At 39.9% G+C, this 26,174-nt stretch overlaps 1 protein-coding gene across 1 annotated transcript in view; it reads left to right on the plus strand.

Moving 5' to 3' along the window:
* Window positions 1-26,174, plus strand: part of LOC126259796 (uncharacterized) — a 233,611-nt gene that overhangs the window by 128,055 nt on the left and 79,382 nt on the right. The window contains exons 4-5 of the mRNA XM_049956818.1: window positions 4,646-4,798; window positions 6,809-6,944. Of these exons, the coding sequence (XP_049812775.1) occupies window positions 4,646-4,798; window positions 6,809-6,944 (289 nt within the window). The remainder of the gene's footprint in view (window positions 1-4,645; window positions 4,799-6,808; window positions 6,945-26,174) is intronic.

Below are 26,174 nucleotides of genomic sequence, written 5' to 3' on the forward strand. Positions count from 1 at the left end.
TTTTCATGTCATTTATTGATTTAATTTGTGGGGGAGTTTATTATAAGTAACTTTCCCGTAATATAGGGTTCCTTTTTTATTCAGGGTGGTGTTGCTGGGCTCTAAATGAAAGTATCTTTTTTGCCTGGTGCTGTAGGAATGGATATTTTTATTTTTCTGGAAGAGAGAGTGATTTCCCATTTAATATTTTTTTCACAAACACTGTTATCTCATACACATATATACATAGAAGTGAAAGGATTTCTGGTTTTTTAATGAGTGGTCTACAAGTTTTGTTCCATTTTACAACTTCCATTACTCTTATAATTCTTTTTTGTAGTCTAAAGAGCTTGTGGCTAAGAGAAGAGTTACCCTAGAAAATAATTCCATATTTCAGTTATGATTATATATAGGCATAATACACAATTTTCAGAGAATCTTTGTTGCAGCATCCCTCTAACATTCTCATTAAGTAGCATGAAGTGCTTGATTTCTTACAGACTTTTTCAATATATGTCCCCCCTTTTAGATTACCTTGGAGCCGTACTCCCAAGAACTTAATGTTGTCTACATTCTGAAGGCCTTTGTCAGTTATCTGAATCTGAACGCCTTTCTCACCTTTTTTCACATTATAGAAATTCAGTGTCATTGTCTTACTTGCATTTATTACCAATTTGCTGTGACTGAACCGGTTTTCAATATTATTCGGTGTCTCTGTTGTAGACTTTTGAAGTGTTTCCATTTGTTTCCCACTCACTAGCACACTTGCATCATCAGTAAACTGGATGATGTTCTTGCAGAATTTGTTTATGTCATTTACATATAACAGAAATAGAAGAGCTGCTGGAACTGAACCTTTTGGTACTCCATATTTAATAGTTTCATAATTTGAATAGTGTTATATGAGTCTGACAAAATTTTGATGTTGCACTTCAACCACTTGTTTTCGACTGATTAGGTATGACTTTATCCAGTTGTTAGATGTTCTTCTGATCCCCATGTTGTCAAGCTTAGGCAATAGTTTTGTGTGCTGTATGACATCAAAAGCCTTAGACAGATCTAGACATATTCCAGGGACATTTTTGCCATTATCTAGGTTCTAAAGTACTTCAGTTAATAGTTCAAAAATTGTTGTTTCAGTTCATCGGCTTTTATTGAAACCATGTTGTGCTGTGGATAGTATTTTGTGCTCTTCCAGAAAATCTACTACTCTTCCTTGAAAATCTTTTTCTATGATTTTTGAGAATATAGATAGTAGAGCAATGGGCCTGTAGTTAGGCACTTCATCCTTTTTATCTTCTTAGAACAGTGGTGTGAGCTTAGCTGTTTTTTATACATGATTGGAAAATTCTGGAGTGAAAGGAATTATTATTATAAAGGTGAGCTAATGGTCCAGTAATGAGATCTACATTTTTTGATAAGGCTGCCTGGGATGCCATATATTCCAATGGAATGATTCACTTTTAAAGTTCTGATAACTGACAGGACTTCTTTCTGGGTTGTTGGAAAGAGAAACAATGAAGTAGGATTTATGTTGGTATTTACAGATGATACTGGGCAGTTTGTATTGCAAGGTTTGATTTCAGCAATTATTTGCTCACTTGTATTGCTAAAATAACCATTGAACACATTTGCTATTTCTTTAGCACTGTTAATTTCTTTGCCATTACAATTCAGTTTAATATTAGAATTCTGAGGAGGAACATTGTCAGTTTGCTGTTTCACTATATTCCACACAGCTTTCATTTTGTTATTGAAGTTATTTATATAGCAGTCATTTGCCATTACTTTAGATTCTTTCATCACTTGTTTAAGTATCATTTTATAATTCTTGAAATTTGCAAGGAATTCATGGGATACTATGGAAGACTTGGAGATCTCATATAATCTTTGTTTTTCAGCACATGACTTTCTTTTATACCTGTTGTCAACCAGCAAATTTTTCAATTAAGCCTACTACACTTGATTTTCTGATTTTTAACTGGAAATGACATGTTAAAATAGTGTGTAAATATATCCATAAATATGTTGAACTTCTCATCTGTGTTTTCGTATCTGTACATTTCAGTCCATCTTTCCTTCTGTAATAAACTCCTGAAGTATTCAATGTTTTGATGGCTGAAGGTTCTTCCTATTCTTATTGAATCTGTTTGTTTTATTAAGTTTGGCACTGAAGATATTTCGAGAAGCTGTGCATAGTGGTCACTGAAACCTGTGTTGAAGTTTCTAGCTGCATATTCATGGCTTTCCTTGTGTATCAGTACCATATCAATAGTGGTGCTGGATACACTTGTAACTCTGGTAGGGGAATTTATAATTGGGAGCAGGTTGTATGTTGCACAAATAGCCATAAGGTCATCTCTGTCTTTTGAAAGTCAGTGTTAAAGTCTCCACATATTATAAATGTTTTGTTTAGGTCCCTGATACTGTCAAGACTACCTTCAGGTTGGTTAAAGAATATTTTTATGTTTGAGTTTGGACTTCTGTACAGGCTAATGATGATTGTTTTTATTGAGGTTAGTTCTACAGAAGAAATTTCAAAATTACCTTCTTTTCCTAACTTTTCAAGGGATTTTAGTCAGCAATAGCTGATACTTTCTTTCACAAATATACATGTTCCTCCATGTGTAGATATTTTTCTACAGAAACAAGATGTCATAACATAACCCTGAATACTTGTGATTGCTAACATCTCATCAGTTAGTCAGTGTTCTCTAAAACACATTACAGACACTTCTTTTAATTGATCTGACAGTAATACTTTTAGCTCATTAATCTTATTTCGCAATGACTGCACATTTTGATGGACAATTATAAACTTGGAGTTTCTGCTTGGCGTATCTGATTCATCACTCACCATTATTTGTCTCTGCTTTTGTTTTGTTTTAATCTGAAGACCACTTCTGGGATGAACTATGGAGATGCTGTCTTCATCTGTGGCCAGTGAAAATCGTCACTTCTTGATGGTGGTTGTCTTGCTCTAGCAGGTTGTGTCCTCGTGGATATTTTTACAACTGTGTCTGATGTAGTTGTTTCTGTAACTGAAGATGTTGTCACTGTTGTTGTTTCTGTGTTCTCTGGTCCTTGCTGTGTTGTTTTACCTGCTACCACTGTTATAATTTCTTTCTCAACACTTCCCACTATAATCATTTCTTTTTGTTCCAGCACTGATGTAGCAGGATTTATTTGTAGGGAAGGTATTTTGCACATCTCCTTTACAGTTGGCAGTGAAATTTTGTCACATTTATGACTGTCATAAAAATGCTTTTCAATGAGGCTTTGATTTTCTGGCTGAGTTGTGATTTGCCCCATTTATTTAGATGCATTCTGTGTGTTGTGAAATGCTTTCTTTCTAAATGATCAACAGGGAGAAAAAAAGCATTTATAGTGGTCTTGCAGATATTTCTGTAACTCCTGTTTATTTTTTGAATCTTTATTTACACAAGAAGATTCTATACGGCCATGCCTGTGAGATATACCAATCACAATTGCTTTTTGATCACCTAATGTACATAGTGCATCTCTTAAGATTTTGTTTCCTATTTTTAGTTCATTTTTATATATGTCATTTGAGCCACCAAAAATTACAATACACTGATTATGCCACACACAACTACTGATTTTATAGTCTTTTAGAACTTCTTGCAAACCTGTTCCAGGTTTCACAATGCTTGAAACATTTAAATCTTGCTGATAATGAAGAATTGTGCAAGTCCTCTTCTGTGGCTGTCAGCAAGCAAAACTGTACTAATATTGGTAATTTTTTTTTTTTTTTGGTTACATTCTCCTGACAGCTGGATTTTAGTGACATATTGCTCATTTTACTTTTTGTTCCTGGAGATTCAGATCGATGCACTTTGTGGTGATAAACTCATGAGTTTGTTTCACATTCATAGTAAGATATTGAAATCAATTTCTTAAGGAACCTTAAATTCCTTTGAAATATGTTTATATTTTGCATGCGTATTTGGTTAGCTGTATGTCTGAAACTGTCACAGTTCTTCATGTGGTGGTTCAGATAGGCTTTTAACCATGCTTTCCAGCAGCAGAAAATGTTCTCTAGTGGCTTTCAGCTCTTTCTGCAATGTTCCTAGTACTTTAATTTCATGATTTACATGGCACATTTCAGTTGTGGCTAAATGACCATTACACTTTGTTCCATAAACACATAATATGTTTTCAGGGTCCACTTACATGAAGCAATGCAAATGATATGACCTATGCATCACTGAACACATTCTAACACCACTTTATATGACTTTGTCACATAATATACACTTTATAGAAGCTAAATACTCATGATTTATGGAGCTACTTACTGTTAAATCTACACGCACCATCTTGTGTACTGCCACATTTCTTGTAGATAGTTGGTGACCTGTGCTTTCTTCCATTTGTTGCCCAAAGTTTTTGTTCAAAGGATCTATGGTATATTATGGCTGTAATGGGAGCTAGCTTAGCTGAACATTCAGTATAGAATAATACTGCAGACGGATTTATATTTCTCCTTATAATAATACATTCATTCTTGAGAACATATGGAACTGACTCTGATGGTTAATACTTTGCATCAGACCATTGATAAATTTACAAATTTAGTACAATATGACTAAGATGGTTATTCTTGAAGACAGAATAATACTGATTCAAATGAATATTGTTACAGTTTTGCCGCTATTGTCAGTGCTCCAGTTCCAGAACCAGGAATGTGTATCATCAACAGGAAATATTGGAACATGCCTGACAGTATCAGAATGTGAACAGCGAGGTGGAATTGTCAATGGCACTTGTGCTGGGGGCTACGGTGTCTGTTGTGAATGTAAGTTACACCATAAGCCCCATTTATGAAAGTCACTAAAAAGTGTTGTCCAATTCTTTACAGGAAGACAAATTGTGTCTGTTGGAGCACATCAGTTTCAATATGTGTTGATTTCTTTGGGGTATGAAATGACATGGATGGTATTCACTAATGAAGAATATTTTTCAGACTTTTGAAACTTATGCAAGAGGACTGGATCCAATTATTTGTTAAACAATTTAAGGATAATACACTTTTCAGTTTCTCAGGTGTGTTGTATACAAGGTGTTTCCCTAAGACCATGCAAAAATTTAACCAGGCATAGAGGATGCCCCTCTGAACAATTTGAGGTTGGGAACCTAGGGTTAGAGAAGCCAGCTTAAGGAGATAACAGGAATAAAATCACATTACTGTGTACTTTTTTATTTACATTATTTACAGTTAACTGAAAATACTTCCACTGACACAATGAAGGTACCGTTTGTACTGTATCTTATAAAATGTGCTAAAACTGATGGCCATCAACCTCAATGCAAGCATGATATCAGTGAACAAAATTCTGACACACCATAACAAATATCTGTGGCATGTTTCCAATCACATCACAGGGAGCTACAATTATGGTAACTAATCCCATCTGTGTATCCACTGAGGTCTCATACACAAGTGACTTCAGATATCCCCATCACAAATAATCAAGGAGATTCGGGTCAGGTGACCTTGCAGGCCATGGGATAGGATCTCCACTACCAATCCAGTGACCAGTAAATACAGCAGAAGATATAGGCCAGTGAGATTGTCACCTTCAATGCCAACACAGATAGTGACAGCAAAAAGTATTTAATGTGACAACTATGGTGTGAGGATATTCCTCATACCACACATGACTATTCATGCTGTTCAAAATACTATCATGATCAGATGAGGCCACAGCAGTGTGGAGTACAATTTGGAGAAAATCTGGTCAATCAATCCATTGTTGGAGCAACCACTGACACAATGTGACTCTTGCTGCAAGGTCACTAACAAGCATTCCATGGACTCAATGTAGGTGATATGGGTGTAATTTTTCTTTGTGAAATACTCGCCACATGCTAGTATGTGCAGCACCCATTTCATGTGCAATATGACAAGTGCTTATAGTGGTGTCTGCTGCAATGTATTCCAGCACCTCCTCTTCAAAATCAGGTGCGAGAGTGGTTGTCATGTTGCCAGGTCCCTCGTTTCTTCTTTCCAGTGATCCAGTCTCCCGCATTCATCAATCAGGAGAAATAAACACTCATCATGATGAATAATGTCTGTTAGGAAATCATTCCCTGTACAGCCTTTCAGCAGTGAGAGCATTGGAACATACTTCACCATACAGAAGGTGCCTGTCAGTAAGTTCTGCAAAACAGTACTGGGCATAGCACTTTCTGTCATGGGACAGTGTAATCATGATATAACAGAGCCATCTTATGGACAAGTAAAGTAAACAAAACATGCATCATGACTTCCCAGTAACTAGGCTCATCCTCCTTGTTTCTTTTCAGGAAAAAAAGAATTCTAAATTCAGCACTGTCAACAAGAAGCATTGTAAACAAATGAAGTTATTGTAATTAGGACTTAATGAGGACTTTGTTACAGGGAAACAATTTATGTTCTTCATGCAGGTGTTAATTCTACTTTGACATAATAGATGCTGAAGGCTTTAGGATTGGATAAGATGACATTATCATGGTCATATATCTTAACTACAGTTCATGCCCCACAGTCAATTTCCATTCCCCAATTAGTTTCTTTTTTTTCCACATTCTTATCCTTTCTTCCAGTTCACATTCATGTCATTATAGTACTAGGATAGTTAGTAATGAATGACAGAGTGACACAGAGCTTTCTATCCCTTTCAACATTGGGAGGTATCTACAATAAGTTTTTATATTGTTTTGGTTATAAATTGATTCATTCATAGTACTGGAAATATAATTGGTAACAATATCTTACCGTTGTAGGTCTATTACTGCTCTCAAGTAATAACTCTCTGTTTTGTAGTTTACGCTACTTGTGGACAAACTGTGAGAGAAAACAACACATATTTCATTAGCGCCAACTATCCTCAACCTTATGGTGGAACCGGAGCATGCCGGTTGCTTGTCAGCAAGCTGCGCTCTGATGTCTGTCAGTACAGGTAAATTGAAACTGTCTTTATTATTTATGAAGAAACTAAAACAGTGTGCTTTGCCGACATTATGTTGCTTCTAATAGAATGTTTAAAGAAAAATTCATAAATGGTAACATTACGTAATTTTATGTCCACTGCTAACTTGGTTCAGTTCACTTCTTGTATAAAGCCTTATCCAGCTTAACAAATCTTCCAATAACTTGAACACTTTTGTTGATCGAAAATCTGATTGAAATCCTTATCTATCATCTCTCCAGCCTAGCAACTACCTCGCAGTTGCATTACTTAATTTCAATAACAAAGACTATAATTTTACTGATAATAAGCCATGTTCATTAAGACATACTGCAGTCAATAAAAATATCTCCACTTAGTTGAATTGTAATATTTTATTGTTTTACTTCACTTTACATGATAGTTTGCTTGAATATTCATAGTTTTAGAACCCTAAATTAGTCTGAACCATTTATCAAGCGATTTAAAATATTATTTTTATGAAGAGAATTATATTTTTGGATTTAGAAATAGATATATAGTGAAATCAACATTACTGGAAAATCTTATTGACAAGCTACTTAAGATTTATCAATTTTTAAATTATTTGAAAAGAGTATATGGGATTCTGGATACGGATTATAACATACGTAATAAACAGTTCCCAAGTTTTCAATACACACATTTATTTTACCATACAGACTGATACACATGAGCACTGCATGAAGTACAAAGGCAGACTGAATTAAACATGGCGGCTCGTCAGAGCAGTTAATATTCCAAAGATTGTAATTTGTGTGGTCGATGTGACCTATCGATGCCACTCGAACACATGATGGATTGCACTCTTGTGGGAGGGACAAGCTGTGCACTATCTTGACTTTGAACTGCTCGGTGAGGGTCGGGTCTGTGCTGTCAGTGAGCAGTACAAGCACATGATTATCTAACACCATAATCGACAAATTGTCTACACAGTCAGGTGGTACACTGCAGTGCAAAATGAAGGACGGGGCGCCTGCATCTCTAGTACCTGAAATGTCTTCAAAACCTGTGAACTGCGGTGGTGAATCATTGGACGGAGAAAACCCAACTATAGGTTGAATGGACTTGTTAGCGTGTTCATCAAAAGAACATGTGCTCAGGCAATCTGACTGGGATGGCAGAGGGGTGTTGGAGTCTACGAATGCAGGCTTGAGCCTGTGAAGAGAAACGGTTCGCAGTTGATCTTTTATCATAATGTCGAACATCGTCTCATCCCTCTGGAGTACATCGAAGGGGCCAAGGTAAGGGGGTTGTATGGGTTGTCTGACAGAGTCGTCCCTGAGCATGACATATGAGCAAGAGCTGAGTGCAGTCAGCACGTAAGTCTCAGGTACGCAATGGCTGACAGGTGGGTGTAGCTGGGTGTTTCTAAAGTGTGCACGCATCCTTCCGATAAAGTCTGGAAAGGAGGGGGAATCCCCAGGATCTTGGGGAAGAATTACTTCCCCAGGTAAAACCAGGTTTTCGCTGAAAAGGAATTCGGAAATTGTCCCATGTAAATCTGGTTTAAGTGTAGAACGTAGGCCCAGCACCACCCAAGGAAGTGCCTCGGACCAGATACAGTCATGGCACCTGAGTGCAGTTTTAAGGGTGCGGTGCCATCGCTCCACCAACCCGTTGCTTTGCACATGGTAGGCTGTCGTACGGGTCTTTTTAATAGCACAAAGATTACAGAGAATTGTAAATAGTGCAGATTCAAACTATCGACATTGGTTGGTTGTGGTGGTTGACGGACAGCCGAACCTAGTGATCCAAGAAGAAACAAATCGTTTGGCCACAGTTTCTGCTGTGATGTTGGGTAAGGGGACGGCTTCCACCCAACGAGACATTCGGTCTATTGTGGACAGGAATAGAAAAGCAACTGGAATCACTCAACAGAGGAAAGTCCACTGGACCTGACGGGATACCAATTCGTTTCTACACAGAGTACGCAAAAGAACTTGCCCCCCTTCTGACAGCCGTGTACCGCAAGTTTCTAGAGGAACGGAAGGTTACAAATGATTGGAAAAGAGCACAGGTAGTCCCAGTCTTCAAGAAGGGTCGTCGAGCAGATGCGCAAAACTATAGACCTATATCTCTGACGTCGATCTGTTGTAGAATTTTAGAACATGTTTTTTGCTTGAGTATCATGTCGTTTTCGGAAACCCAGAATCTACTCTGTAGGAATCAACATGGATTCCGGAAACAGCGATCGTGTGAGACCCAACTCACTTTATTTGTTCATGAGACCCAGAAAATATTAGATACAGACTCCCAGGTAGATGCTATTTTCCTTGACTTTCGGAAGGCGTTCGATACAGTTCCGCACTGTCGCCTGATAAACAAAGTAAGAGCCTACAGAACATCAGACCAGCTGTGAGGCTGGATTGAAGAGTTTTTAGAAAACAGAACACAGCATGTTGTTATGAATGGAGAGACGTCTACAGACGTTAAAGTAACCTCTGGCGTGCCACAGGGGAGTGTTATGGGACCATTGCTTTTCACAATATATATAAATGACCTAGTAGATAGTGTCGGAAGTTCCATGCGGCTTTTCGCGGATGATGCTGTAGTATACAGAGAAGTTGCAGCATTAGAAAATTGTAGCGAAATGCAGGAAGATCTGCAGCGGATAGACACTTGGTGTAGGGAGTGGCAACTGACCCTTAACATAGACAAATGTAATGTATTGCGAATACATAGAAAGAAGGCTCCTTTATTGTATGATTATATGATAGCGGAACAAACACTGGTAGCAGTTACTTCTGTAAAATATCTGCGAGTATGCGTGCGGAACGATTTGAAGTGGAATGATCATATAAAATTAATTGTTGGTAAGGCGGGTGCCAGGTTGAGATTCATTGGGAGAGTCCTTAGAAAATGTAGTCCATCAACAAAGGAGGTGGCTTACAGAACACTTGTTCGACCTATACTTTAGTATTGCTCAACAGTGTGGGATCCGTACCAGATCGGATTGACGGAGGAGATAGAGAAGATCCAAAGAAGAGCGGCGCGTATCGTCACAGGGTTATTTTGTAACTGTGATAGCGTTACGGAGATGTTTAGTAAACTCAATTGGCAGACTCTGCAAGAGAGGCGCTCTGCTTCGCGGTGTAGCTTGCTCGCCAGGTTTCGAGAGGGTGCGTTTCTGGATGAGGTATCGAATATATTGCTCCCCCCTACTTATACCTCCCGAGGAGATCATGAATTTAAAATTAGAGGGATTCGAGCGTGCACGGAGGCTTTCAGACAGTTGTTCTTCCCGCGAACCATATGCGACTGGAACAGAATGGGGAGGTAATGACAGTGGCACGTAAAGTGCCCTCCGCCACACACCGTTGGGTGGCTTGCGGAGTATAAATGTAGATGTAGATATACTTGTGGCCCTCCGACGGAGGCAGGGGACCGATAAGGTCGATATGTACATGACAGAAACGTCACTTGTTGTTGTTGTTGTTGTGGTCTTCAGTCCTGAGACTGGTTTGATGCATCTCTCCATGCTACTCTATCCTGTGCAAGCTTCTTCATCTCCCAGTACCTACTGCAACCTACATCCTTCTGAATCTGCTTAGTGTATTCATCTCTTGGTATCCCTCTACGATTTTTACCCTCCACGCTGCCCTCCAATACTAAATTGGTGATCCCCTGATGCCTCAGAACATGTCCTACCAACCGGTCCCGTCTTCTGGTCAAGTTGTGCCACAAACTTCTCTTCTCCCCAATCCTATTCAGTACTTCCTCGTTAGTTATGTGATCTACCCATCTAATCTTCAGCATTCTTCTGTAGCACCACATTTCGAAAGCTTCTATTCTCTTCTTGTCCAAACTATTTACCGTCCATGTTTCACTTCCATACATGGCTACACTCCATACAAATACTTTCAGAAATGACTTCCTGACACTTAAATCTATACTCGATGTTAACAAATTTCTCTTCTTCAGAAACGCTTTCCTTGCCATTGCCAGTCTACATTTTATATCCTCTCTACTTCGACCATCATCAGTTATTTTGCTCCCCAAATAGCAAAACTCCTTTACTACTTTAAGTGTCTCATTTCCTAATCTAATTCCCTCAGCATTACCTGACTTAATTCGACTACATTCCATTATCCTCGTTTTGCTTTTGTTGATGTTCATCTTATATCCTCCTTTCAAGACACTGTCCATTCCATTCAACTGCTCTTCCAAGTCCTTTGCTGTCTCTGACAGAATTACAATGTCATCGACGAACCTCAAAGTTTTTATTTCTTCTCCATGGATTTTAATACCTACTCCAAATGTTTCTTTTGTTTCCTTTACTGCTTGCTCAATATACAGATTGAATAACATCGGGGAGAGGCTACAACCCCGCCTTACTCCCTTCCCAACCACTGCTTCCCTTTCATGTCCCTCGACTCTTATAACTGCCATCTGGTTTCTGTACAAATTGTAAATAGCCTTTCACTCCCCGTATTTTACCCCTACCACCTTTAGAATTTGAAAGAGAGTATTCCAGTCAACATTGTCAAAAGCTTTCTCTAAGTCTACAAATGCTAGAAACGTAGGTTTGCCTTTCCTTAATCTTTCTTCTAAGATAAGTCGTAAGGTCAAAAATGGTTCAAATGGCTCTGAGCACTATGGGACTTAACATCTATGGTCATCAGTCCCCTAGAACTTAGAACTACTTAAACCTAACTAACCTAAGGACATCACACAACACCCAGTCATCACGAGGCAGAGAAAATCCCTGACCCCGCCGGGAATCGAACCCGGGAACCCGGGTGTGGGAAGCGAGAACGCTACCGCACGACCACGAGCTGCGGATCGTAAGGTCAGTATTGCCTCACGTGTTCCAGTGTTTCTACGGAATCCAAACTGATCTTCCCTGAGGTTGGCTTCTATTAGTTTTTCCATTCGTCTGTAAAGAATTCGTGTTAGTATTTTGCAGCTGTGACTTATTAAACTGATAGTTCGGTAATTTTCACATCTGTCAACACCTGCTTTCTTTGGGATTGGAATTATTATATTCTTCTTGAAGTCTGAGGGTATTTCGCATGTTTCATACATCTTGCTCACCAGATGGTAGAGTTTTGCCAGGTCTGGCTCTCCCAAGGCCGTCAGAAGTTCCAATGGAATGTTGTCTACTCCGGGGACCTTGTTTCGACTCAGGACTTTCAGTGCTCTGTCAAACTCTTCATGCGGTATTGTATCTCCCATTTCATCTTCATCTACATCCTCTTCCATTTCCATAATATTGTCCTCAAGTACATCGCCCTTGTATAGACCCTCTATATATTCCTTCCACCTTTCTGTTTTCCCTTCCTTGCTTAGAACTGGGTTTCCATCTGAGCTCTTGATATTCATACAAGTCGTTCTCTTATCTCCAAAGGTCTCTTTAATTTTCCTGTAGGCAGTATCTATCTTACCCCTAGTGAGATAAGCCCCTACATCCTTACATTTGTCCTCTAGCCATCCCTGCTTAGCCATTTTGCACTTCCTGTCGATCTCATTTTTGAGACGTTTGTATTCCTTTTTGCCTGCTTCATTTACTGCATTTTTATATTTTCTCCTTTCATCAATTAAATTCAATATTTCTTCTGTTACCCAAGGATTTCTACTAGACCTCGTCTTTTTACCTACTTGATCCTCTGCTGCCTTCACTACTTCATCCCTCAAAGCTACCCATTCTTCTTCTACTGTATTTCTTTCCCCCATTCCTGTCAATTGTTCCCTTATGCTCTCCCTGAAACTCTGTACAACCTCTGGTTCTTTCAGTTTATCCAGGTCCCATCTCATTAAATTCCCACCTTTTTGCAGTTTCTTCAGTTTTAATCTACAGGTCATAACCAATAGATTGTGGTCAGAGTCCACATGTGCCCCTCGAAATGTCTTACAATTTAAAACCTGGTTCCTAAATCTCTGTCTTACCATTATATAATCTATCTGATACCTTTTAGTGTCTCCAGGGTTCTTCCATGTATACAACCTTCTTTCATGATTCTTAAACCAAGTGTTAGCTATGATTAAGTTATGCTCTGTGCAAAATTCTACCAGGCGGCTTCCTCTTTCATTTCTTAGCCCCAATCCATATTCACCTACTACGTTTCCTTCTCTCCCTTTTCCTACACTCGAATTCCAGTCACCCATGACTATTAAATTTTCGTCTCCCTTCACTATCTTAATAATTTCTTTTATTTCATCATACATTTCTTCAATTTCTTCATCATCTGCAGAGCTAGTTGGCATATAAACTTGTACTACTGTAGTAGGTGTGGGCTTCGTATCTATCTTGGCCACAATAATGTGTTCACTATGCTGTTTGTAGTAGCTTACCCGCATTCCTATTTTCCTATTCATTATTAAACCTACTCCTGCATTACCCCTATTTGATTTTGTATTTATAACCCTGTAGTCACCTGACCAGAAGTCTTGTTCCTCCTGCCACCGAACTTCACTAATTCCCACTATATCTAATTTTAACCTATCCATTTCCCTTTTTAAATTTTCTAACCTACCTGCCCAATTATGGGATCTGACATTCCACGCTCCGACCCGTAGAACGCCAGTTTTCTTTCTCCTGATAACGACTTCCTCTTGAGTAGTCCCCGCCCGGAGATCCGAATGGGGGACTATTTTACCTCCGGAATATTTTACCCAAGAGGACGCCATCATCATTTTATCATACAGTAAAGCTGCATGCCCTCGGGAAAAATTACGGCTGTAGTTTCCCCTTGCTTTCAGCCGTTCGCAGTACCAGCACAGCAAGGCCGTTTTGGTTAGGGATGTCAAACTTGCCAAGTGGTGGAGAGGAGTGACATCCTATTTTGTTTTGTTGACAGGAAATGCAGCTGCGTGCCCATGTTTGACAATCCCGTTTCACATCATTCCACACAAAACACTCTGTGAGGAGGCGAGTGGTGGCTTGGACGCCGGGGTGGGCGAGATTATGCAAGGCATCGAAAACCTGTCAGCGCAGCATGGGTGGGAGCAAAGGCCGCGGAATGCCTGTAGAAGAGTTGCACCAAACTTCATCTGAAATGCCAGGGAACTTAGCCTTGGTAAACATGAGTGAAGACTGTGGGTCCGTGAGCAGAACCTGAGTGTCCTTGTCCGAAGCCTGTAGAGCGGCGAGGTTGGATAAATCGACTATACTTGAAACAGCATTGATCCGCGAGAGGAAATCAGTGGGCATGTTCTCCATGCCTTTGATGTAGCATATGTCTGTAGTAAATAGAGAGACCAGGTCCAAGTGGCAGAAACGTCGGGGGAGAGGATGCTCTGGTGTGTTGCAGAAGGCAACCATCAGCGGTTTGTGATCAGTAAGAATGAAGAAAGGATGGCCCTCGATGTCAGTGCAGAAATGATTGATGGCCTTGTACACCGCTAGAAGCTCTCTATAAAAAGCGGAATATTTCTTCTGTGCTGTAGACAGTTTTTTGGAGAAAAAATGAAGTGGTGAAACTGTGTCGCCTTTGCTCTGTTGTAATACTGCCCCTGCCATGATGCCGCTGGCGTCCGTAGTGATGAAAAAATCGGCAGACGGATCAGGGTGGGCGAGTAGAGCTAAAGCTGTTTTAAGAACCCTAAAAAGCCTCTAGCATGGGTGTAGTCCAATGGACTGGTTTAACCCCCAAAATTTGTTTGCCAGAGAGCGAGTCTGTCAGTGGGGCCTACATGATGGCAGCAGAAGGTAGATGATGGTGGTAGTAATTTATAGTACCTAGGAAACATCTGAGTTTTTTGTACGTAGCTGGGGTTGGCAATGACGTGATAGCCTGCACACGGGATTTGGGAGGCTGTGTTCCATCTGTGGAGACAGTGTAACCCAGAAATGTCACAGAAGACTGATGCAATTGGAATTTTTCTTTGTTGACCTTGACACCGTTCGATGCCAAAGTCTGGAGGACCTGGGATAAATGATATTTGTGGTCTTCAGTCGATTTGCTGAAAATGAGTATGTCATTCAGGTATGCAAAGCAGAACTAGAATCATCATAAGATTGAGTCAATAAAATGTAGCCACGTTTGTGCCGCTTTCTTGAAACCGAATGGAATGAAGTTGTACTGGAACAAACTGAGCGGCGTGATGATTGCAGTCTTTGGAATGTCTTCCGGCGCTATGGGAATCTGGTGATAAGCACATTTGCAGTCAATCACACTGAAGATTGTGGCGCGCAATAACATATGAGCGAAATCGTTTATGTTTGGCGCGGGGTAATTGTCCATGACAGTGCGAGCATTTAAATGTCTGTAATCACCACACACTCGAAAAGAACCATCATGTTTGGTGACGAGGTGAACTGGTGAAGACCAATTGCTGTGCGATGGCTGTAGAATGCGTGCCTCCAGAAGTTCGTTAATTTGCTGCCGGGTAGCACAGAACTTAATAGGCATCTAACCTTGTTTCTAATAGGAGGGCTGGCAGTGGTAATTATCTTGTGTGTCATTCTGTCAGTGATGGAAGAGACTTAACTGCACACGAGGCTGAGTAACGTTCTGATGTGGAGTTTTGGGACAAGTGGGAAGCGATGAGGTGTAGCCATTAGTGCAAGTGGGAAAAGGCAGCACAAAAGTCACATGCCTATTATGTGACCACAGCGTTCGCTTGTTTGTAGAGGTCGGCTGCACATGCAGCATGGAGCGGAGTGGGGCGTGCAGCCACTGTCTGTTGTTAACTTTGCCTTGGGTAACTGGCGTGGACGAGAGAGACGCTGGCGACACGCAAGGGACAGCGATGACCGCCAAGTTGCTTGGCTGGCATGCGGGAGAGGGGGGATGTTTTTCAACAAGCAGTGCGGCTGACTGCATAGTGGGCGTGATCATGCTGCACGAGCGACTGTTACTAGAGACACTGTTTGAAACATGAGGCACTGTGCATAGTGGGCACTTGGGCAGTGCGGAGGTCACTGAACGCGAATCATCACACACAATGAATGTTTTTGAACTAATCTGATGAGTGTTCGAACTGATGCTTGGCAATGAAGTTCGAACCAGTGAAGGAACTGCAGATTGCAGTTTCAACAGCGAGGTACGAGCCGCAGCGAGCTCGTTGTAAGTGTGAGCAATGTGTTGTTTCAGCTTATTGTTCTCCCGGCAGAGGTGCACCGCTGATTCATATTCTGAAAGTAAAGCAGGTCACAATTTTGCCCGCAATGACGGAACACTCGCAAATTAAATCCCGTGTTGCGGCAGAAATGGTGCGAGGGGTATGGGTGCCAGAGCACGCTATGTGAGTGTTAGATGGGTGGTGTAACACTGAACACTGGACTACGTTCAGGGAGAGCTTATAATGGGACAAAAAATCCATACCAAAAATTGGTTCATTGATGTCAACGATGTAGAAGGTCCACAGGAAACGCAGAGAAGGGGATAGGTGCACCATCACTTTCACAGAACGGACAGTTTGTAACATTGATGCGTTGACAGCTCCTAGGAGAGACTTTGTCAGTGAAAATTCAGCAGGAGCCAACGATCAAGGTATGATAGACACATCTGCACCAGTGTCAATTAGGTAGACAAACTGTGATGAAATGTCTGTCATGTATAAACGACCACTCAGCCAAGGGGCCGAGTGGACGGAGTGCAAAGTTAGGGGACGCCTGTGAAGTTCCCCACAGGACTCGGCGTCACTTAGTTCCTGCGGGTGGCATTTGGGTGTTGGCAAGGTAATGTCCACTTCTTGGCCTCAGACCCAAAAATCTTGTGGTACAACAGTACTGATGAGCCAGATGTGGCGATGGCGGTGACTGTGATAGCAGGGGAGGCTTGTCCTCGTTGATTTGTTCTGGGATGTAAACTGGGACTTATGGAGCGTGGGCAAGTCTTGAGTGCTCAGAAAGAGAAGAAAGCGAACGAGTACTGCCTGGTGACGTAGAAGGCATGGAAGCAGAACAGGACCTCCCCCGTGTCTACAGATGGCCGGTAAACAGGAGGTGTAGTGTCACACAGTGATGGGGGATGAGCTGGGTGTTTCTGGCGCAGGAGCGCATGCAGCTGATCTGCAATTCATAGGCTAGATCTGATAGACTCGAAAGAGTGCAGCAGTAGGTGTATCTGTAGATCGGTAGGTAACTCGGCAGACCATACCGCCCACAGAGTGATGTCTGGCATCACGAGTAACCTGAGGTGGCGCCAAAGTTGTGACAGAGTATGGTCCACCAGATGGTCCTCGTACATAATCTTGATTATCAATTCTTGTGGTGAGCAGGCAAGTTGGTCCAATATCGTTTTCTTGGCGAACTCGTACTTCAGTTGCGGTGGAGGTGAAAGTAAGAGGTCACAAATTAAATCCGAGTGGTCGTGAAGATGTGTGACCTAACATAGGAACTTGGAATTGTCATCAGTCACTTGGTGCAGCTCGAAGAGGTGTTCCACCAGTGCGAACCATGAAACTGGATTGTCCTTGTACAGGGGAGATAGCCTGGGGAGGTGGCCTGGAGGTGGAGATGAAGGTGGCTTCGGCATGTCTTGGAAGGCCTGCGGTCCTGTTGCACAAAAGTTCATCCTAGGATCCGGCATCACTGTAGCGGAAATGTTACTGGCACACATGTTCAGAACAACGGCTGGTTGTAATGTCTCTGAAGACACCCGAAAATATTACGTGGCAGGCATGGTCAGTACTGTGGGAGCAAATGGATGAGCAGCGCATAATGAGGGCCCATAAACAGGGCCTGAAGTTGCAGGAATAGCACTAACATTGTCCAACTCGGAAATGACGCAGAAGACCAGCATGGCAGACGCAGATGGTACTGCGGAAGGAGTGAGTGGTTGCATGGTTGGAATCGAGGCCCCGTGTGGGTGGGGGGTGTGGGGGGGCTGGCCTGGAGCTTAAAATGGCAACAACAAGAGATTTCTGCGCACACTGGCTGTGCACCCTTCATGGTAGGACCATAAAACACTGGTTAAACCTGTTGGCGGTTGCACTGTCATAGTACAACATTGCTGGGTGAAGAGGCTATGTTGGGTGCACTCTTACCCATGTGGTCACGAAACTGGGCTGCCAGTCCGGTGGTTTGTTGTGGCGAACTGGATGCATAAAAATGTATGTTACTGATTTGTGAGGAAGGTGAGGCTGGTGTAGCTTGGTAACATCATGGCGCATACAGTATCAAAGCACGTGTGCGAATTTTGGTCCCTTTGAACTTCGTACAAGTGATTAATCATCCCACTATTTAGTAGATCGTCTAATTCACTTTTTACTTGTCATTGCGTGTAACCCGGCAAAACAAAGCCTGAGTCCATTGTAACTGCGTAACACTTGGTTATTGTGGAGTTGCTAAAGTAGAGGTTATCCTCATTGAAGATTGTAGATCATTGTCTGTTAGCTGCGAAATAACCAATGGTGGAAGGTTGTGTTGGCCTGGTCATAAGAGCTGGGCCTCCAAATCTTTGTAAAGAATGTTTGGTGATGTAGCCATGGCGTCAGACGTGTAACCTGTTGATTCTATACGACTGGCACTGAAGTCGCGGAAGATGTAGAACTCTTTCTCATCCAGGGTCACCAATATAGGATTCTGGATACAGATCGTAATATACGTAATAAACAGTTCCCAAGTTTTCTATATACACATTTATTTTGCCATGAAGACTGATACACATGAACACTGCATGAAGTACAAAGGCAGACTGAATTAAACGTGGTGGCTCATCAGAGCAGTTAATATTCCAAAGGTTGTAATTTGTGTGGTTGATGTGACCTATCGACACCACAAGTACCTGTGACACTAAATGAACCACTATGACACTGGATAGTATACCAGTATTTCCTTGTACATTTTATGCCTACTAGCAGGTACTGAAGTGTGAAAAACTCTTTTTCCTTTCCTACAGAGTAAAAACAATATACAGAAAGTTTCAGCTTGACATTTTATGTGTTCATTGTTGTTAAACACAATTGTTAGTGTAGTTTATGACACTAAATGGTGACACCATCAGTGACCATTGTTATGATATTTCTATAGTTTTAAATATGGTGTGACAGCAATCAACAGTGGATCAATTTTTGACTACATCAGCCCAAGCAGTCTCCAAGGTCAGTGGTTTTTGGACAGTTCTCCTTGACTCACTTTTTTGTCACATGCTGTTTACTCTGTTCTGTAATCTATCAACAGTAAAATGTGTTTATCTGAAGCTGTAATATTTCTGTTATTCATCAGTCATGTGTAGTTACATAATATACACACTGGTATTTTTAAAAAGATACCTGCAGTACATGTAACCTAAATTTTTCATTTTACGTTATGGAAAGAAAGAAGGATATATCCCAGAGAAAGCAAAGAATGGTGTTAGCTCTAAAAAATGCAGAAAATTCAGATAGGAAAATAGCAAATAAACTGTTCATTGACCAGCAAAAAAATGGGAAACATATTAGAAAAGCCAAGAGATAATGGAATATGAAGACTGTCACAATAGTGTTCAAAAGAAGGTACAAGCCCCAACTATGCTAGCAAGTAAAAATACAACCAAAGAGAGAAAGAAAATGAATTTGGATCAGATTGCTTCCAAAACTGAACACTGTTTTAAGAAGACTATTTCACATTAAATTGTGCTTAGACAAATTTTTTTTTTAAAAAAAAAGAACTCCAAGAAAAAGTCTTTTCTGACTAAGAAACATGTCACAGACAGGATTGTTTGTAAAGATGTACGAAAACTGGACCATGGAAGACTGGGACAGGATAACTTTCTATGACAAAAATAAGTTAATATTTATGACAGTGAACATAGCTTCAAACTCTGGATTGAGACATGAGAGGTAGTGAAGAGTGATTGTGTTACAAACCCAAAATGTTCTCTGTAAGTGTTATGGTGAGGGGTGCCTTTTATACCAAAGGAATTTGAATGGTCAAAGTATGTACAAATACTGGCAGTGGTGCAGTGTAATGAAGAATCACTGAAAAGGAAGTAATGAACACAACTTGGGACCATTTCAGTGGTTCAAATGTTGGGACATTTATTTGCAAAATGTCAGTGCCATTTGCCATCAATTGGGGGTTACACAGCAGTGCCTGTAAGACTTAGGTTTCCAGAGAGCTTGGTGACTAGCAAACTCTCCCATCATGAACACCACTGAGAACAGTTGGTCAGTAATGTCAAGAAAGCAGTGGCAGTACTGCTGTGCATCTAAAATTGAACCTATATAGAAGGTAGTTTGTGTCTGATACCAAAAAATTGAGCCTGCATTGCTTGAAAGTTTTGTTTATTCATTGCTGAGAAAAGTTCAGTCTCTCAAGAATGCCAATGAGGAGTACACTAAATACTCGGATGTTAATTTTGTTGAGGTAAATTAACCTAAATATGTTACATGTTAAGCTACATTTAATAAAACTCTCATTACCACAACCAATGTTGTTTTAAAAGTCCAAAACTCCACATTACTGATCAAAAAAGAGCTAGGATATTTTTTGGACCACTGAGTATAGTTAGATCTAAGGTACAAGAAGTGCCACTTCTGTAGTGCTCTCATGGTATTTATGATATATGCACATCTTAGTTTAGTTGGAATATCTGCAATCTGGACAAGACATTTACAATAGCCTGTGAGCCACTGAAGTACCATGGTGTGGCCCACAGAAAGTGTAATGTATCTAAATTAAAGTAAACTAGTTATTATATTAAAAACTATGAATGGAATGAAAATAATGATTGAGAGGACAGACCAGAACTGACCTAAAAGATGGAGTAATGGGCAGAAGACTGAATTATAAAAAGGAAGTGACTATTGCAGATCCAAGAACAGCTCAGTATTAGATGTAGGAACAGTTTTGTAATTAACATAACACTTCTCTTTTTTATAATTCACAGAATTCATTATGCTGTTCCTTTATCTCATCCAACCTTACCAGTTCCTACACTTCACACATATGTGCATCTTTCAGGCACAATTAAAAAATTTTACTTAGCAATGCAAGGGTATCTATTTTACTCTCCTGTAGTGCAAAGCAGTAGCAGCTCATGACCCAAATAGATGGTGGTGCACTTTACTCACCACAAAAAATGTTAACAAAGGAGAAAAAATCAATGGACATTCCAAGCATTTGTAATCCATAATATAAACTCATCGCTTGCTTGTGTCATTGTAGCTTCTACTTATAATAACACCAAAATATGCACACAGAATAAAGTATTTCTTTGCAGAATGAAAGAAATTAACAGGAATTGCAAATGTATTTGTGCAAAAAGTAATAAGCCTGCCTTACTAACCTTTTTCAGTAGCGTCAATGTTAATGCCATTCGTTTGTATCTCTACCATTTGATGTGGTGGTGATCACTTGTAGAGGAATTCCATTCTTCTTTCTTTCTTTTTTAAAATTTTTCAACTGGAATTTCTAAAATGAAGTCTTGTTCAGTAGAGAGCACTGCAAGTGCTAACAGTTTTTCATGTTCCATAGTATTCCATAAGGAGGTTTTCAGTGATGGATAACAATGTTCTGCTTTAGACATGGTCATTGTAATTACTACTTTAAAGAGTTTCACAGGTCTGCTCAGTGTATCACAAAGATTACTAGTTATGTAATACAGCAGGCTCAAAACTGCACACATACTTTCATACTCCCTTCTTTCATAAATACAAAGAGTTCCGTTCAAAGTTTATTTGCAAAATAGAAAAGCAACAGCAGTACTGAAAGAAGTTTCTGGAAAACTGGAAGAGTAAGTTGTGAACATCTGTGGTAGAAAGAGAGAGGCAGCAACTAGGTGTTGCCTCAAATACAATGTCACCTATATCTTTTGCATCCGACAGTAGATTAGATACCACTCCTCCGTCGTCATTTATTATTCTTTTATGATACTTATGCAGATTTGTTGAATTTCCAATCATGCCTTCCCTAATGACTGCAATTTCATATTCACAAACTGACAGCTGATTTTATGCCTAAGTTATGTCAAATACCTTTTCTGTAGTTGTGTACACCAAATATCCACATGGATCATAATTTACGAAAAAGGAGAGCCAAAACTGCTAAGGTGCAGGCTTATCATAACACAGTTTATCCTTATTGACCATATTATTTATTTAATTTGACCTGATTAGGACCATCAGGTCCTCTCTTACATCAGACCATGGCTTCACACATACAGTACCTATTTTACATCACATTTAATCTAAGAGATAACCATTTCAATGCAACAAATAGCATTAAAATGATTTCAGTATCTATACTGACAATGTGAGTAAATAACACTGACTAGAAACTAAAAACGTTAATTCTGGCAGTACTCATCCAATTATTGATGCTTCTGCCACTAACAGTAATAATGATAGTAGTAATAATAATAATAATATCACCAATGATAATAGCAGATATAAAAAGAATTTATAGTAGTACAAGATAGATGTTTTCTGATATAGTTGAGTTCTGGGGAAAGAAAAGGAGATTACACCAGCATGTACAAGGATAATGTGTGCATGCAGGGACAATGGTTATCATTACTGTTGCTTTACTAGATATGTCACTCACTGTCTTCTGAACCTGTAGGTGTTATTCCATTCTCTAACTTGATGCAGGGAGGTATTCCAGAGTCGGGTTCCTGCTACTGAGAAGGACTATGATGGACTGGGACTGAATGGATTTTGTTCTGATGGGAATAGGTGTTTCTGCCATGTTGTTCAGACAAAATAATTGAAGTCACAGAGAGATACGGGGGTCAGTGTACATTGATAAGACAGTAGAGAAGACAGATAGTATGGAAATCTCAGTGCTTGTCTACACACAGCCAGGACATGTGTGCATATGATGATAAAATATGAGTTTAAGTTGAACATCGTAGGTACAACAAACACAGCAATTCATAACCAGTTGCTGGCATCAAGAGATTTCTCAAAAAAAGCCTTGCAGGATAACTCTGCTGTAATCAATAATTGAAAGTATAAGTGTTTGTGCAAGTTTCTTTTACAGGCCAAATGGAAGAGCTTTTTATGTTTTTGTAGGACATGGAGGTATGCTGATACCTTCTTGCACATGCTCAGTCCAATTTAGATTTTCATCTGTTAGTACTCATAGACTTTACTGAAGGTATTTTTCTCATTGAGTGTTAAAGATGGTAGGGATTACCTATATTTCAGATTAATGAAACCAGAACGACCAACCAGTACTGTTTGGGTTTTGGATACTACATCCTATGCTCATTTAGATAGTGTGCATGGGATGGTATTGAGATTCTTGATAGTTTTCTCCAGTTTTATTGGTTTTGTGCTTCGATACAGCTGCAGGTCATCAGCATACATGTGATTCTGGGAGCAGGACAAAACTGTTGACACATCATTGACATACAATGAAAATAGTATAGGACCTAATACTGAACCCTGGGGGATGTCTGATACTACCTATCCCCATTGTGATTTTATGATGCTAGCCAAGACACATTGTTGGCAAGACATCAGGTATGAGTGAAACCATTGCACTGTACTCGGTGAGAAAGTTAGGTTGCTAAGTTCGGCAAGTAAAAGGTCAAAGTTGACAGTGTCAAAGGCTTTGCCAAAGTCTAAGAAGCACATGATATTGTCTCTTGTGCATCCATGGCAAGCTTCAGGTCACCCATTTCATCAAATAGGTATTCATCTAGTAGGTTGTTCATTGTTAGATGGTCTGCACTATATATATTTCAAGGCATTGGATAGCACAAGAAGCATGCAAACAGGTCAGCAATCAGAGAATGTTGTGGCAACGTTGTTTTTGTTAGTGGCTTAACTAGTGTTTGTATCCAGGCCTCAAGAAAAACTTGTGGTTAAGGAGTGAAAAATGTAATGTCACATGGCTAGGGCCTCCTGTCAGGTAGGCTGGTCACCTGTGTAAGCCTTTTTGGTTAACCCCACTTCAGTGACTTGTGTGTCGCGGTTAAGGAGTACTGTAATTGATGGTATCTTTTATTGGGAACAATAATGAGACAGTAATGAGCTTCATCATTTGGACTGTGATGTCATTGTGTCCAGTAGATGCTGATCTGATATGCATGATTGCAAATAACATGCTTTTGATATAAATTTTTGTGGCTGTAGTTGTTTACCTCCATGAGGTAATCGATGAGCATCTGTTTTGATTGTGGTTCAGTTGTGGTTGTAGGTAATATGAAGTACTGGTCAATTTCTCTGGCTGGGACAAAGGGATTAACTATAACTTTTACTTTGTCTATACCAAGACCATGCAGGTTTTTCTACAGGATAACTGCTCAGTTTTTGTTATAGATTAATGTATGGGCATGCCTGAGTTTTGCATTTCTCACAGCTTGACTGACTCTGTTTTGCTTCTGCTTGTAAGCAGCATGAGTTTCAGGCATGGGGTGCAGTTTTTATGTCTGGTATATAGTGTTTCTGAGATTCATGAGCTGTGTCAATTCTTCAGTTAGCCATTTTGTGGGCTTGCTTCTTACTTTTGTGTGGTCTTTGGGGAAGCATACTAGTTATATAATTCTGCAAGCTTATTAGTAAATATATGGAGTTTCTTGTTTCTGTCTCATAAGGGCATAAAAGATGTCCCCCAAACTACTTCTTGCACCTCAGCTGCAAATTCAGATAAATTGATGCCTTTGAAGTTTCAGTATGTTGTCAGTTTTGGTCTCTTTCTAGGACATTCTAGTGAGTATGTCATGACAATTATGACATGAGCAGACATGCCAATTGTAGGTATTTGAGAGATTTGGGAATTTTGTTGCAAATATATCTATGAAAGTGTGACCACTCTTTGCGTGATGGGTAGGAGCCACCTGAAGAAGTGACACTTTTGAAGAAGAAGAAAGCATCCACTGAAATTTCACACTGAAAGAACCATTGTATAAAAAATTTATGTTAGTGTCACCAACTATAATTATATGCTCGTATGTCAACTTGAGTCTTGAAAGACCCATTCTGAAGCAGGCATACTTGCCTCCTTTAGAAAGTTTGCAGAGGACTCACACGAGCTGATTTTTATCATGGGTTGTGATTTCCATGAGCACCTATTCCACTTGTTTACCTTCATTATTATTGGATGTGTGTAGCGTAGTAGGTAATAAATCAAAGCATATGTATGTCCCTACTCCACCCCCTTGCCTGTTACATCCGTCATGCCTTAGAAAGATGCAGCCATCTAGATTTACTGAGCTTGTAGGGAATGTTTGGTTTGAGCCATGTCTTTAACAGAAGTCTTACATGGATGTCTGTGTCTTGAAAGATATGATGGAACTTGTTGAGACGAGCTGCCAGAGACTGGACATTTGCATGTGCAATGTGGAGCTTGGTACATTCAGATGCAGAACTTGTGAGGTTACCACTGCTAGACATTAGGAACTCTGGGTCAGATGCTGGCGAAGGAATCGAGCATAGTGAAGCACACTAAGGTAGCCAAGTGCAGGCTCCTGGAAGGGAAAACTGCAGGTACCTTCAGAGAAGTGTGAGGCTTTGAGGCTAAGGCCAGTGAACTTTGCAGCAGTCATTAAATAGTCAGTGATAGGAAAAGAAACTTTCTAAACAGAGCTAGAATAATCTGTAAGCAATGGTATTGAAAATTAAGGTAAATGGAATAAAAACGGAGTGTACTATTAATGACACTAATTATGAGTAATGATAATAATATTATGATAAATTGCTAAATAAAAATGAAGGTAAGACTAAGTTGGTACAGTAATTAATAAAGTAAATAAGAAACAATAGAAACAGGAATTAATAATGAAGTAAAACAAAACATTTTAAACTGGTTAAGTTATGATGAACTATAATCTACAATAACGATGTAAACACACAAGCTTGCAGCAGCAAGAGTTGGAATGTTCTTAACTCCTAAGGCATAGAGTTTCAAGTTCATTTGCATTGCAAACTAATGTTTTTCCATTTTGGGTCTCCCACACTATTGTGCCTTCATTTTGTCATATATTTTGTAGCCCAAATCTTGAAATCACATAGTTCAAAATGTTCAATCCTTTTGTATTGTTAGATCTAACATAACAGATTTCTTCTTTGCTCTGAAGATTTCTGACCTTTTCCTGTAGGACATGAACTTCACTATTATTGGTCTAGGTTTTGTAGATCCTGGTATCCTATGTCCCACTCTATGACATTTCCAGGGGCAGATGTGGACTCTGACCACAATCTATTGTTCATGAACTGTAGATTAAAACTGAAGAAACTGCAAAAAGGTGGGAATTTAAGGAGATGGGACCTGGATAAACTGACTAAACCAGAGGTTGTACAGAGTTTCAGGGAGTGCATAAGGGAACAACTGACAGGAACGGGGGAAAGAAATACAGTAGAAGAAGAATGGGTAGCTTTGAAGGA

Source organism: Schistocerca nitens, chromosome 5 (genome assembly GCF_023898315.1).
Source record: "Schistocerca nitens isolate TAMUIC-IGC-003100 chromosome 5, iqSchNite1.1, whole genome shotgun sequence".
NCBI classification, from domain to species: domain Eukaryota; kingdom Metazoa; phylum Arthropoda; class Insecta; order Orthoptera; family Acrididae; genus Schistocerca; species Schistocerca nitens.